Source organism: Ctenopharyngodon idella, chromosome 16 (assembly GCF_019924925.1).
Source record: "Ctenopharyngodon idella isolate HZGC_01 chromosome 16, HZGC01, whole genome shotgun sequence".
Taxonomy (NCBI): Eukaryota; Metazoa; Chordata; class Actinopteri; order Cypriniformes; family Xenocyprididae; genus Ctenopharyngodon; species Ctenopharyngodon idella.
The window spans coordinates 21,188,734-21,205,347 of record NC_067235.1 but is presented as its reverse complement, the minus strand read 5'-3'; the positions used below and the strand labels follow the sequence as shown (position 1 = coordinate 21,205,347).

General features: G+C 36.5%; 1 protein-coding gene across 1 annotated transcript in view; it reads right to left on the bottom strand.

The window, feature by feature from the left end:
• The window catches only part of snap91a (synaptosome associated protein 91a), a 53,260-nt gene extending 37,585 nt beyond the window's left edge, over nucleotides 1–15,675 (bottom strand). Inside the window, exon 1 of the mRNA XM_051865255.1 lies at nucleotides 14,834–15,675. Coding sequence (XP_051721215.1) covers nucleotides 14,834–14,963 — 130 coding nt within the window. The 5' untranslated portion in view covers nucleotides 14,964–15,675. The remainder of the gene's footprint in view (nucleotides 1–14,833) is intronic.
• Nucleotides 15,676–16,614: the final 939 nt, after the last annotated feature.

Below are 16,614 nucleotides of genomic sequence, written 5' to 3'. Positions count from 1 at the left end.
CACCAGGCTATGGGATGTAGTCACCTTGACTAAAAGAGGAAGGGTACACACACTCATGTACAAGATGAGATTACATAACCACAGAGTCCACACAATAATAGCCCTCCCTCTAAAAAGGCTTTAAAATCCTGGTTTGACACCTTAAAGCACATTACCACAGCCTGATGGGATGAAATTGGAGGTCAAAAACACCTTGATATGTAACCTGAACTAAATAAAAAACCCTGTTCTAGTTCTTTTTATCATAATATTACATTGATACTTCAGATCATTGTATTTATTTATTTTTTTTTTACATTACCATTCAAGGTTTGCGGACGATAAGATTTTTTTGGGGGAAAGAAATTAATAAATTGATCAAAAGTGGCAGTAAAGACATTGAGAATGTTACGAAAGATACCGATTCCAAATGAATGTTGCTCTTTTTAACTTTTTATCCATCAAAGAATCCTGAAAAAATATATACAGTATATTGTGGTTTCCACAAAAATAGTAAGCAGCACAACAGGTTTTCAACTTTGAAATTATAATAAGAAATATTTCTTGAGCACCAAATCAGCTTATTAGAATGATTTCTGAAGAATCATGTGACACTGGAGTAATGGTTGCTGAAAATTAAGCTTTGCCACCAAGGAATAAATTACTTATTAAAATATATTAAAATAGAAAAAGTTGTTTTAAACAATAGTAATACTGTGAAATATTACTGTTTTACTGTATTTTTGATTAAATAAACCAGCATTGGTGGGCATAAGAGACTTCTTTCAAAAACATTTTAAAAATCTTACTAACCCTACACTTTTGATCGATATAGAGGGTTTATCCTCCAAGCAATGATGTACGAGAGGCTGTGCTGTATCGTGAATAAGTCACGGCTGAAGGGCGTTGTTAGGCACGATGCGAAGCGGAGTAACTTTCATGAAGTAAACTATGACTAAAAGCCTTCCTTCCACCGGAAAAAATAATCCCGACCATGAACAGCAACAGAAGTTACATTTTCACACCATTAGATGGCGGCAAAGACTGTCTTTATGAGTGTGTCAGTCAGTAGCGAAGACTTCTAAATTGAAAAGACTGAATTGTTGTGAACACGGAACAAAATGCAACTGACAAATGCTTTGACTAGCACTGTCAGTCACGGGAAAACCCCTTAACTGTTAAAAGGACAAGATAATACATTGGACATTTAAACAGATTTTTTATTATGAACATAGGACTGACCTGAAGGAAAATGCTAAATCTGAATGCAGGTATTAATAAACTCGCTCAATCAATCTATTTCTCACAATACTCTTCTAGTTCTACATAATACAGTAAGCTTCAATGAACAATATCAACTGAGAACAAACAGTTTAAGTTGCTAAGAGTGGTTGCTAAGAGTGGTTGCTAAGGATGTTGTGTAGTAGTGATACAAAGAACCATTGGGTGAAGCAGTCATAGCCGTGTTTTATCGTGAATAAAACACAGCTATTGACCAATCAGAATTAAGGACAGGAACTAACCGTTATATAAATACAGGATATGTTCCTTTACATCATTTTCAGTACCCAGTGCTCAATGCCTGTTAGTATAAAATAAACCAAATGGCTCCTTAAAAAATTTGGTAATAAAGCAGGTTTGTTCAGTCTCCTAAACTTTGTAAGACATAAAGTTTTACTGGCGTTTTTTGTACTTGTTGGGGCTTTCACCAGGAAATTATGGAGCAAGGCTGTGCTTAAAACAAATTACAATCACTTATGAGTCATACTGTAATAAAAGTTTGAGTTTTGTGCAGTAGGATTGCAGAGGACACAGTATCTCTGGCTTAGCCTTCGCTTTCTAAATTATTTACGGAGAGTGATAAAAGGCTGGGGGTGGAGAATCAGTAGTAGAGTCAGATATGACGTCTCACGGTTCTCACTACACGGCAGGAATGCTAATACATGCACAAAATCTAGAATAACCAAACAAATAAACACCTTGCTAAGACGAAGCGGTGTACACAATACACAAATGGTATCAGAGCACAGCAGTCAAACAAACGCAGTGAGGAGCAGCTGCACTGCAGCTCATATAGCAGGCTCGAAAACTACCCTGCAGCCTCATGGCCTCTGATGTGCTCCCCAACTATTATCGACTGTCAACTTGGCCCACAGGCCACTTTCCCTGTTCAATAACAGGACCAAATTACAGTATCGGTGGCAGATCCATCAGCCACACACACTTTTGTTTTTCTATCATGGAGGGATTTTCCATTGATGTTTTTTTTTTTTTTATTGAGCTAATGATATTTTATATCCCCTGCCCCTAAACCAGTGCTTCCTACGACCTTTGTAACTGGTGTCAAAGTCAATATTCAAAGTCTGTCCTACACAGGCTATGATTTTTGCTTTTTTAAATTATAACAAAAAGATAAGCATGTTTTTAAACTTTTAAATAATCTAATTTATATCAAATTATGCTAACAAAACATTGTATTGCTGAGAAGACGAAAGAAAAATATGGCAGTTTTGTTGGCTGCAATGAAAAACTAACTGTCAAGGTGCATCCAAAGTTTCAGAATTTTCTGCAAAGTAAGAAGTACACTGCATATATTTTAACTGATACTGCATTTTAATTTTTAATTATTTAAATGCATGTAATTCATTTTAAATACTTTTAAAACATTATATTATATGCCCCCCTTGAAAGTTTGGTTCCTATAATGTAGGGCCTGACCCTCATACACATATTTATATCATAAATATTTATATATCCACTTGTACCAGAAACTTACAAAAGGGAAGCTGCTGGAAACACATAGTCAATAACTTGACAAACTAATCATTATTGATATACACATATCAACATAGATTATAAATTAAACCTTTTATATTTTTGTCACGGTTTTGTAAATTATAGATGAATCCCTTTACATTTTAATCTGCCAACTCAGTCTGGTCAATGCGTTCACAGTTCACAGCCTATAAATGCACTGAACAGCTTCAGTTGCACATAAAGTGACCATTAGCAACAAAGAAAGCCCTAGAACATGCACTTCAGACATTCAATTAACCTTCTGAGGTGTCATTACAAAAGCATTTTCGCCCAGACTGTAAATGCCATTGTGGAGTAATTGCATCATATATTTATGCAAGCTGAAATCATTTCTACAAACAAGGCACCAATGCCATGTGTTAAAATGCACAGAACGGTCCATCTCTGAGCCAGTAATTTTCACTCCTCTAAAGACACGAGTAGGAGGGGAGACAGACATGCTTAAACCGCCTGTTTCCCTGGCAACTGCAGCACTTAATCTGGTGTCAGGAAACCAGGTCCCCTTTGTTGAATATTAAGACACGGCAACATTTAATTAAGTAATGTACACAGCCATGGAGCGAGACAAGAGGGCAGTTAAAAGCCAGTTACCAATGAGTGTCTTCCTAATAGAAGAGCTAAAGAGTGTACAAGAAAATCCACTACCACATCCACTTGATCTAACAGCATGTGTACACAGACAGCTTCAAACAGCAGCTCTGATACAGGTTGTGACTCAACACATGACATTATGCGCAAAATACTCTTGAACTTAATGAAGACACTTTCGTTTGAAGGGCAAACCATTCAATGGGTGGTTGACATTTAATCATGAAAAGATTATAAATACTTAATTACAAGATGTTAATATCATATACATTTTTTGCGACAGTATTTTGAGAACCGTTCAGTCAATTACCTATCAAAATGCGTTCTGTAAATGTAATCTGTAAGATGATTAATTTATGGTTATTTTACATAAAACTATTAATAGCAAGAAGAAATACAAGATTAAAACATGAAAATGACCAATATATTGATACTAACTTACACACATACATTTTAGCTATTTAAATAAGAAGACACTATTAAAGGGGGGGTCTAATGCTATTTCATGCATTCTGACTTATTTACACTGTTAAAGAGTTGGATTCTCATGCTAAACATGGCCAAAGTTTGGAGTTGGACGTATAATGGAGTATTTCTGTGCCAAAAATACTCTTCAGGTTGCTCATCAACTTTGGACATTTTTTTCAAGTATGGCCCTTTATTATGTAATAAAGGGCGGAATTTCTTGTACGGGCACTTCTCCTGGAAGAGCACACGCGCACATTGACCAGAGCGAGAGAGCAAGAGCACGCCCATCAACGTGCATCGTTCGGCTTTACAGAAGTCGTCGCCAGCCTTGCACAGGACTTGCTCGAGAAAGATTTGTCACTTTGTTTTTAGACCACGAAATCAACAATGTCACCAAAGAAGTGTGTTTTTGGTTGTGAGGGAAAGATAACCTTGCTTCCCAAAAAACCCAGTGTTCAGTGGAGCTGCGAGATTTATGCTCACGCATTACATTGATGCGCTCTCAATATTTGTTATTAAAATAACCATAGAAACTGATAGTTGCAATCACTTTTTTATTGGTTAAAATGAATAGAGAATATCTGGTGTTTTTTCGTGGCTGCTCGAGCCCTCAGGATCAGCGCTTATAGTTTCATAAACAAGGCCCAGTTCTACGCTGGATTTACAGATCGTTTACAGGTGGTGAGTAAAACTGCTTCAAATGTCTGTTTTGTTGGAAATAGGCGCCTAAGTGCATATAATGTAAACAATACGAACGTAGTGAATTCATAAATTCATTATTCATCATTCACTATACGCTATATTCATTATAGTGATTCAGAAGTTATCCATGGATAATGCGATGGTGTATTGTGTGTGTTTAAATTTAGCTGACCAGACGATCGCTACGCAAAAGCTGCGCGTGCTCGTCATTCTTTAGATCCGCTCACACGACACGCCTCCAGGCACTCGGCTGTTTTCGGAAAGACTTGGTACAGCGTATGTATCTTTTATAAATATGATCAAACTAAAGACTTTTCGGAGATATGAAGGATGCACTACTACTCTATAGGTACTCAAGATTAACATGAGATTGGCAGAAACTGGGGGGGGGGGGGGGGTGATTCCCCCCCCCCCCCCCCCCCCCCCCCCCCCCCTTTAAAATAAACTTCCATCCATGGATGAATGGATGGATGACATTACATTTCATTTATGCAGAAGTATTAATTGGATTTAAGTAAATATTATCATTTAATATGGCTCTTTAACTGAGGTTACACTATTTACAGTGTTGTATTTGGTTGAAAAAAATTGCTTTCAATTTTTTTTTTCAATGTCTCTTGCAACTATCTATAAGTAGGCCTACATGCTAGGCCTCATTATGTACTAGTCTTCTAGTTCCTGTTTCCTGTGTTTATTGTCATGTCATGTTCATAAAATTACTTAGCTTGATTGTTCCCATGTGTATCTTTAGACATTACAGTTAATTATAAACAAGAACTCACCAATCAATACCTGGTTACACTGAACGGTGCTAGACACAGGGAAATGGAAACATTTAGGCTAACAACACACAAGAGCAAACCTGATAACAAGACAACTGAACAGGAACCAATCACAGTCCACAAAATTTCAAAATAAAAGACATGACATGAGAACACAATAAAGTTTTAAAAAATGCATATTAATAAACTGAAGAAAGATAGATTCATATTCTAATAATTAAATGAACAATCTGATATTACTGCAACAAAGTGCACTACAAACATTCATGCTTCCATACAGCTCCTAGTATTGTAGTGCTACCCACTACAATGTAGTGCTTTGTAGTGTTACCCAGCATGCTTTGTGGCTGGGTGAGATCTGACCAGGTTTCAATCCAAATAATAAAATAATGTGAAATGGATTTGTAAGTGCATTCTTTGTTAGTTATAAAACCAGAACTGTGAGTAATATTGCATGTTGTGGATGTGAATTACCATTTTTGAGTTCTCTAGTCCCAGAAGTTTAATTTTCTATGTATAATGTTGTGATATCATAAATACATATTATTTGAGAAATTGTTGGATGTCACAGGGTGCTTTTGTAATATATATTATTGATGAAATATCATGTGATAGAGCCCCATTGTAAACCTGTACAACAATGTAGCCAGCTGGAAATTTCATGCTAATCTTAGCATGCTAAATTGCATTACTCTCTCCACTTTGCCTTTCATAACAAGTGATTATATCCTTATAGACCTTAAATGACCTTAATGGTGTATTTAGCTTGTTGTTTTAGACCAGTTTTAATATCTTTGCATATCTTTACCAACATTCCCCTTGTCTAAAGATGCTATGCTACTAGCTACTTGTTTATACTGAAATGAGAGCTGAATGAGTGTGCTGAATATGTGTGTTTTGAGAGCAAAAACAGCCATATTCCGCTGCACATGAATGGAGCATGAAAAGCTCTCTTTATTTATAGTCCTCTCCCTGGAGCAAAAAAAAAAAAAAAACTGAGAGATCGCCCATGTGCCCTCGCTGGCAAGCAGCGTGGCGACATAGCATCCAAGAAGAAACCAGCATAAACCAGCCTGTACAAGAGAAAATATACTCTTTTCTGTAGGGCAGATGTGAGCTTATAAACATGATTAGAGCAATCGTTAAGAAACCTGACATTTTTATTGCCACTGATGGAAATATTTTCACATTTTACTTTACAAAAAGTAAATCACCCTTAACTTAAAGCATGATCCTCATTACAAGACAATTTGCTAATAATGTTGAACAGTCTAATAACGAGCCAGCTCTTTAGCCACCAAATTTTGCTTAATGTGTTGAAGGGTTTTGTATTAGAATCAATCCAAATGGACCCTATTTATCATTCCTAATGGATGAAATCAAGCCTTTCCCTACATTTTTATTACAACTCTGAAATGCATAAAATCTAAATATAATGTTGGCACACTTTTGCTACCAAAAAGAATTTTTTAATCTCTTCTCCAAAAAGACTTTATCAGTCTGAACAGTAATCTTTTTGGAGAGAAGATTAATCAATATTTTAGGGAGCAAAAGTGTGTCGACCTCATGTTTTGATAATTTATATATAGGTTTTGTGCACCTGTATTTATTTAGGGATGCACCAGTATTATTAGAAACCTGGCCAATGCCAATAAGTCAATAATTATTTTCATTTTAAAGGGATAGTTCAACCAAAAATTGAAATTATCCCATGATATACTCACCCTCAAGCCAGGTGCATATGACTATCTTCTTTCAGACGAACACAGTCAGAGTTATATTAAAATATATCCTGGCTCTTTCATAATGGTAGTGAATGGGGCTTGAGATTTTGAAGCCCAAAAAAGTACATTCATCCATCATAAATGTAATCCACATGGCTCCAGGGGGTTAATAAATGTTTTTTTTGTAAGAAAAATATCCATATTTATAAACTATAATAACTGGCTTCCGGCAGTGGCCATACGCAAGAGTGACCTCTGGCCATTATAAAGCTTGGAAGAGGCAGTATATTTTATAAAAGAACTCAAATTGTGTTTGTCTGAAAGAAGATAGTCATACACCTACAAAAAAAATGCTGGGTTAAAAACAACCCAAGTTGTTTGCACCCAACGTGCTGGGCAGTTTTATTTAACACAATTACTGTTTAAAAATTACTATATGGCTGGCTTAAAATGAACCCAAAAGGTTGGAAATTAAAAATTAGACACATAATTACTAGAGGCAACAATAATAATCAAAAGGTCAACATTTATTAATGAGCAATTTATTAAATGTGTATTGTTTAAGTATTATTCATTAAACTTATTAATAAATGTTCATTTATTAAACATATTAATAAAAGTTCATTTCCAACCTACTTTGGGTTTCCAACAATACAGTAATTTTTAAACAATAGTTGAGTTAAATAAAACTACCCAGCAGGTTGGGCAAACATTTAACCCAACCACTGGGTTAAAACAACACGATCGCTAGGTTTGTCCATTTTTAACCCAACTTGGGTTGTTTTAACCAAACATTTTTTTAGAGTGTAGGATGGTTTGAGGGTGAGTAAATCATAGGATAATTTTCAACTATCCCTTTAATGCCAATAACCGATAAATTAATTTGTGTAAATAAAATAAAAAAAAAAATTTAAAAAAAATGTATCATTTTTAAATGCTACAAGTGAATTTAGGCAGTAAGCATCACAACATTATAATATGCAGTATGAAAAATGGATATTCATTTTAAGACTTGCTAAAGATTGGTTAACAGTGTTATTAAATTGTTAATGTTTTTAAAGATTATCTTTAAAGGAGTGATGAAGGCAAAGGTAATCTAAATGTATATGTGTAAACAACTAAATCCAATATCGAACAATAAATGGGCATGTATATATCATACACCCCTACCTGTATTATTCATTTTTGAATGTGTATAACACTTACTTACTCTGAAATGTGTCAGTGTACAGAAGCAAAATGGCTTGCAAACACATTTTATGTTGACTGAGCATCTCGACATCAGATAAACATGAATGTGCTATTATAATCTCAGTGCTCTATTTTACCTCTCCAAACTAATCTGTAGTCCCTTGACCTATTCTAACCCCCTTCCCCCTTTGGAAAACCTAATCTCAATCTCCAGCATGACACGTATAATCTCAATGTGTTTGACTTCTCTAATGTGAGAATCAGTGTGGCTTAATCTCTAATGGCAGACCTGGTCAAGATCCTTGCACCCTGCTCTGTCTCTTAAAGGCTCCTGGGGGCCCGGCAGACAGATTACACAGGAAACACATCTCTCTTGCATTATTCATGGAACAGCGGTGTACTAACAGCACCCATTGATGCCATGTACACTACTGCCAGTGTGATTGTAGCCTGATTAACCAGGCGACAAATTTAGCACTTTCACCACTAAGCAAACAGCATTATGAACATCTGTGCAATGAATGGACAGAACAGCATCTCTCTCGCTACACTCAAGCGCAAATATGTGCATGTGCTTGTAAGAGCAGCATAAATGACTCATTTCAAAGTTTTAAATTAGCACACACAATAAGTAATGTGCAATGAATACAGCTTCAAGGACGCAGTGACCTCTAAGTCAGCTATGCGAGGGGGGGGAAGGGTGCTGGAAAAATGGGAATTGGCAGAATATAAGAATAGAGGGAGGTGTTAGTACGGTTTTTGTGGGGGTGTCCCTGTCCAAGGTGCTGAAAACACTCTGCCGGCCACTATGCTTTGTAGTGATTGGCCGAAAGACACATTTTAATACTGTGACATCACAGCAATGCTGATTTCTCTTGCTGAGTGACATCAGTGCAGCACCAGCTTTCACTCTCTTACTTTCACACACTGCAGACAGAGTATCGCCAACGTTGCACCATTTGATTTGTAGTTGCTGAAAGAGATGGACAGAAAGAGAGAGCTAGAGCGAGACAGAGAGGCAAAGATAAAAAGATGAAAAAGAGAAGGCTAGAGTGAGACTGATTCACAGAGACACACTGAAAAATTAATCTTATCCAGGATGCATTATTCTCTCCTGAATAATGTGGCGTATTTAATGTATTTTGTAAGCTGATGTAAGTTTTACACTTATTAAGCTATGAGAGAAGCTCCTTAAATCAGCACTTTGGTTGAAATGACACCCTGGTGGCCTCAACAGCCTCTTCATTTTTCTTGTGACACTCAGATGAATGATTTCCTTCTCCTTACGTCTCTCCCGTTTAGCTGTGAGTCAGCTCCCTATGGCCTTTAGACAAAATCTTTATCATTATACTGCTGATGTTTGAGACTCAAGTGTGAGTTGGAGCTTGACACTCTGCCCAGTTTGTAGGACCCCACCTGGCCATTCTACCCTCAGTCACTAAAAATAGCATCAACAAAGACGAACCAGATGCCTATGAATATGCTTCATTCCTTGACTGACTCATCTATAAATATACATACTACAGCGAACATGCATCCAATTAGAGATGCTAAACAAAGCAAACAAAATATCTAATCAGCAGCCAATGCAAACAATATCATGTTTTCATTTAATTCAGATAATTCAGCATCCTAACATTGCTAACATTTGCAGAATTTTTGGCTTAAAAGTGCTGTAATAACAGTTCAACAGCACTGGGACTTTTCCCGGTTTGTATTACTCCATTTTTCGCGCTTTTCTGTCAGTCTATGCATTAGTGGTAGTGATGGTTTAGTGACTCTTTCTGTAGGTTGCATCAATACACCAGTACATGGCGACAAGTGATTGTCTTTGTTGGAATCATTCAATCAATCGATTTGTTTAAAAGCTGAATCATTTGGGAAAGAAATAGTTGGCTGGCTGCATCCTAAATCGCATACTCTCTTGGGTAGGTACTTATTTTGAATAAACAATTACTTTGCAACCGCTAAAAAAGTATGTTCTATATAGTATGAATGTAATCTGGATGTATTTGCCATGTTGTCATTATCATGTGACTACCAGCTGGAAAAAGTAGGGCATCCAGGTACTTTTTGCCTACTCTTGTATGAGTACTGGGAATTCGGATATACTTCTTTTTTGACATACTGTTTTTCGCTTACTATATAGTAGGGAAATATGCGATTTTGGATGAACTGACGTATTGAGTCGTTGAATCATTCACTCGATTTGTTAACAAACACTGGCTGTGTCCGAATGCTTAGGCAGCTGACTTGTTTCCACGCTACTCTATCAAGCAATGACTTTGCAGGCAGCATTTGCGCACAAAGGTACCAGCATAACAGTTCAATGATCTACAGCAAAATACAGAGTGTTTTGGTGATAACCAAGCAAATATTTAATTATTATTTAATTATAGCAATTTCTCGCTAGAAATGACATCACAGGATTTTGAGATATCTAAGCCAGTGAAGGACGCATATGTACGCTGCCTTAAAAAAATCGACCACATGAAGGTATAGTCAAACCAAAATTTATTCAGAGACCTTGAACATTTAATTCATATTCACTTTAGTTTAAAAAAAATGGTAATAAAATATGACAAGATCTCAGAGTTAAACTGTGTCAGAAAAAATAAATCTTAATTATGTCAGAATACACTTAAGCAAAACATGGTCATGTCCAAGTGTCTGAATAATTTTTGGTTACAAACTTTTATCAATTTTACTGGTAGTCCACTGTATGAAGAATTTTGGGGTATAATATGTCACAGTTTATTTTATTTTGCTATCCTCACTTACATAAATGAACTATAGTGTCCTGCACCCACTAGTAAAAATATATCAAAAATATATATATTTTGATTTTTGGTTTGACTGATTTTTGGTTTGACTGTAGCTCAGTAGACAGGATGTGACACAATCATTGGACTGATATGCGAGTTTGTAATGGTGCGGTCATATTAGAGAAACTGACAATTGTCAGTTGTCATGTAGCAATGTTTGAAGCAAAGCTCACAACGAAGTCACTTTCAAACAGCTTTTTGTTGGTCAATATGGCGAATTTGAATGAACTGCGTAATCTGCCTGGGGAATTGTTTCGCCCTCAAATGAAATTCTCCATTCCATGGATTCCTATTGAAATTACTGGATTTCAACTGCGAAAATTTGTTAAACAACAATCAGTGGAACATCCATAGTTAATGCAATGAACTACACCCGTGGTTACTGGTAGCACACCTATGTGAATTTGAGGGGAAATTGCTTGATGCATCCACTAAAATAGGTACTTGCAAGGTAGTTTTTTGTAGAAGTGAGAAAGGCTCTAGCATCATTTTTGTATGCAGATGCTATGTTTTATATCCCATTATTTAATGCAGTGACACTCAAGACAATTTTAGTGTCACTTTAATGCTATTATACCATTTGGATCATGGCGCCTGCTGCTTCTGATTTCCCTTAATGAGGCATACAGTACCAAACACAGGCCTGATACAATTAAGCCTTTAGCAAACCTGAAATATGTTGAAAAAAAAAAAAAATCAAACAAAAATCTGTGCAGTTTCACAGGACATAAAATTGAGGCAATGTTTAAACACCCCAGTGGGGGTTTAGAAATCTCAGAAGTGAGGTGAAACAAAAAGTCTCTTTATCAGAGACGTTTCCTCCGAGTAGGAAAGGGAAGCAGTGCATCCTCAAAAACTGAATGAGAATATAATCCAGAGTACAAAAATAAAATGCAAATTTAATGAAATATGTGTATAAAAGTGTATAACTCACTCATTTTTAAGTGACACTATCCAACAGTGACAACAGCAGTAAAGTTACGTTGGGAAGCAGCATCTCTCTCGCCTCCCCTGAGCCCACTGAGTTTTAACAGACCCCCTACAGCGTGCGGTGGGTTTGGTGATGGGTAATTGAGAACGAATGTCCCCATGAAAGTCATGTTGTCTGAATGAATAATTGTGTTAATGTGATGATTAATTAAAAAGTAAGTAAACAACTCACCCACTTAGATATCACAGCTTAAAGGATTAGTTCACTTTCATATAAAATTTTCCTGATAATTTACTCACCCCCATGTCATCCAAGATGTTCATGTCTTTCTTTCTTTAGTCGAAAAGAAATTAAGGTTTTTGATGAAAACATTCCAGGATTATTCTCCTTATAGTGGACTTCAATGGCCTCCAAACAGTTGAAGGTCAAAATTACAGTTTCAGTGCAGCTTCAAAGGGCTTTAAACGATACCAGACGAGGAATAAGGGTCTTATCTAGTGAAACGATCGGTCATTTTTGAAAAAAAATGTAAATGTATATGCTTTATATAAACAAATGATCGCCTTCCAAGTGCTTCCGCCAAAACCGTACTTTCGTATTCTTCAAAAAGCTTACGCTGTGTGTCCTACGCCTTCCCTATTCAACTTACGGAACGGACGCAGCGCCAGATGAATTTTTTCCATAAGTAGAATAGGGAAGGCATAGGACATACAGTAATACATATTGTTTTGAAATAAATGTAAAAATGCTTAAAAAGCACCGACTTGATGTGAAAAATACTTTTTTTTTTTTTTTTTAAATAAATAGAACATTAATTGCATTATGTAAAACTACATTATATAATTGTATTGGTTGTTTTCTTGGTAGTGAAAGTAATGTTTATTTATTTAACCTTAAAAATGTATCAACATTAAGTGTAACTGGAAAAAAAAAACATTCAAAAAAAGTACTTTGCCTCCTCATTTTTGAACATCTTTATGCAGCAATTCAGCAGCACAATCCGCCTAGCACCTGCTGTTCAAACTGAGACTCTCCTGTTTCCATTTAATAATTATGTTATATCCATGTAGCAAAATGCACGTTGATTTCATTATGTTCATTTTCTGATTTTGTTCTAAATATAAAAATCTAAAGATGACAATTACATACACATAAGATCTGAAAAGTCAAGATAAGCGACATTATGTTACTGAAATGATTGTACATTACAAAATGGAAGGTGAACTAATGAGTCAGCACATTAAAGAGATTGCTGGCATGTCGACTGAATGCTGAACGCTGCATACAAAATAATACTGAATGGCTTAAAACTATAAATAAACTGAATAAATATTCAGCACAGGAAGATCACATCGATGGTAACCAAAGAAAAGCTTTTCAACCATGTGAATTTGTCCTGAGCCTTGCAGTTGAATTGCTTATCTCTGCATTAATTGACGTGTTCTGATTACCCGTGCTCCTCTGAGACAGATGTGGGTGTGTCACAGTGCTTAGGAGCTTGGGACACCTGCCACAAACAGAGACCTTTTGTGATGCTGATCAGGACAGTTTGAAAACCATTGATTTAAGAGCCCATACAGAAACACAATGCGCCATATTTCAAAGAGACAGTGTTTAAATTTCAGCATGAGCCAATTTTAAAAGCTTTTCAAAAACTATATTTACTTTCAATATCACATGCACTTTAATACACAATGCTTGTTGAATTTTACTTGTAATCCATTTTACTATACTACTAGAGGTCTGAGTAAACAACATGCATATTTGTCAATCTGTATTTTGTTCTACATGACACACAATAAGACATTGAGTTTTAAACTTTCATAGAATATCAAAGGGGTCGAACGTCGCCGGTATCAAATGCTCCACTTAATGTTCTTGGTGACATCCTCACCTTTGACCTATGAATGAGGCATGTATAATTCAGCAGAGGTGAATCTGAGAGGCAATGAAAGTGTACTGGGGCTGCCGAAACAATACCAGGCCACATGCTGCTCAACCTCATCTGGAGGTTGATTACTTTAGCCTTCGAGTGCACTTCCTATTATGCTATCAACACTGAGTAACGTACAGTAAACTTACAGATAGTAGACAAAAGGTTGTTAAAATACCTTGGCATTCTCTCTCTCTCTCTATATATATGTATATATAGTTGTATGAAAACATAGTTACATTTATCTATCTAGCTAGCTATATTGCTGAAAATCTATATTGTCCAACCTATATTGCACATGATAGATAGATAGATAGATAGATAGATTAATGTGTTAAGTGATATGTAGCTATATGTAGCAAATTTGTAAATTTTAAAGATACTGTACTCTTCTCAGTGTTGATAGATTTGCATATCTATCTATATATCACTTAAAATGTCCATCTATCCTTTAAGTTTCATATATACAGATTATTTGTATGAAAATGCATTCAATTTCATACCAAATAAATGGCTTTCCAGACAAATTACTTGGAAGAGTGTGATAAATAGTCTGTTCTGTTTCCTTTCAGGCCATACAGTGGACGGAAGCCATGTTCTCTGTTCATTCTGGTGTCTCTCTGCTTAGTGACAGACACACTGTGAAATGAGGGCCCATTAGTCACAGAGCAATTGCATATCTCCATTCCACAATACTGACACCAAAACAGCACTACAGGCCTTTCTAACCAATCGAATCCAGTGGTATTTGATGACCTTTGAGGAGCCACTGCATGAACATGATGGGCAAAGTGAGTAAACCATTATGTGTATAGGTGAACAGATGGTGTAGGTATATTTGATAGACATAAACAAGGCAAAGAAAGGTGTAATTTTAACCTGAACCAACTTACATTCGAGATGTTTCTTTTTAGGTCCCATCACCTCGTGCGTGGTCGCTTTACACACCGCACGAGCCACCTCGGATCCCGTGAGGCTGTACTGCGCCGCGGCGATGCGGTCCGTCAAAGTCTGGCCCGACATCTTTCTTCTCTTGCGGAATTAAACGCCCTTATTCCCGTATAAAGAGACGCGTCGAGTAGCTCCAAAGCGTCCAAAGGATGAGGCCCTTTAAAATGGACTCTCGACCACAATTTGCGATATTAATATTATGTTATTGTTATCAAAACCAAGCTTAGATGAAGTCTTTACCATGGATGATGAGCAACGGACATACCTAAGGAAATACTAAAACATACAGAGCGAGACTCCGTGTTTACTATAATATAAATTTCAGGTCAACGCCTGCGCTGTGTATTCCCCTCGTGGGGATGCGGGATCATACAAGAGATGCGTAACGAGTATTTCAACCGCAAACAGTTATTAAAAAGAGAAAACGAAGAGCTTGAATGTTATAACAGACTAATTTTATGAAGTCCTAAAAGATATTCCTCGTTATTTCCACTCTGTATTGGAGGAGGCTGTTAACGAATGATGCTCTGCTCGAACAGTCGTCCTTCTCTCCTCCTCCAGATCAAGGATTAATCTTCCCGACAAACCCCGCTGGATGTGCAGTCACCCAAACCTTCAAACTGCTTGCGTTGTTCTCCTCATCTCTAAAAAACGCTCGCCTTACTTTTCATTCACCCTGTGGCTATGTCCAGTTTCGGACAATTACTGAACAAGGAAGATGAAACGCAGCGATAACGGGAAGCCGCGGTCCCTGCTGGACTCAATATTTATTTATTTGTCCTATCACTCCGCCCCCACGCATGAGTCAGGTCACACGTCATTAAAACCCAGATTGCGTTTTACTATCTTAGTGTGCTGTTTTATTGCTATGGTAACTAGAGGTGGGGATTTTGATTCCTCTTGTTGGAGGATCGAATCTTTTCAGTCGGTTCACCCAAAAATTCCGTTCAGTGGCTGTTATCCGTGATTCAAATTTCTACAAGGGACTATTCAAGAATGTTCAAGCATCATCATTTTCAAGTTTCTCTACTGCTTAATTACTTTTATTAGGCTATAAACACAACTTAAGAAACAAATTAAGTAATAAATAAGAGAAAAATTAAAGGGTTAGTTCACCCAAAAATGAAAATTGTGTTATTAATTACTCACCCTCATGTCGTTCCACACCCGTAAGACCTTTGTTCATCTTCGGAACACAAATTAAGATATTTTTGATAAAATCCGATGGCTCAATGAGGCCTCCATTGCCAGCAATAACACTCCATTTTTCGATGCCCTTACTAAAAATATATTTAAAACAGTTCATGTGACTACAGTGGTTCAATTTTAATATTATAAAGCAAAGAGAATACTTTTTGTGCGCCAAAAATAACAAAATAACTTTATTCCACAATATCTAGTGATGGGTGATTTCAAAATGATGCTTCATGAAGCTTCGAAGCTTTACGAATCATTTGTTTCGAATCAGTGGTTCAGAGCGCCAAAATACCATGATTTCAGTAAGTGTCCTAAGTGTTTTGAAGCTTCAATAGTTCACAAGACTCTGGCAGTTTGATACGCACTCTGAACCACCGATTCGAAACAAATGATTCGTTAAGCTTCGAAGCTTCATGAAGCAGTGTTTTGAAATCGCCCATCACTACATTGTTGAATAAAGTCGCTATTTTGTTATTTTTGGCACACAAAAAGTATTCTAGTCGCTTTATAATATTAAGATTGAACC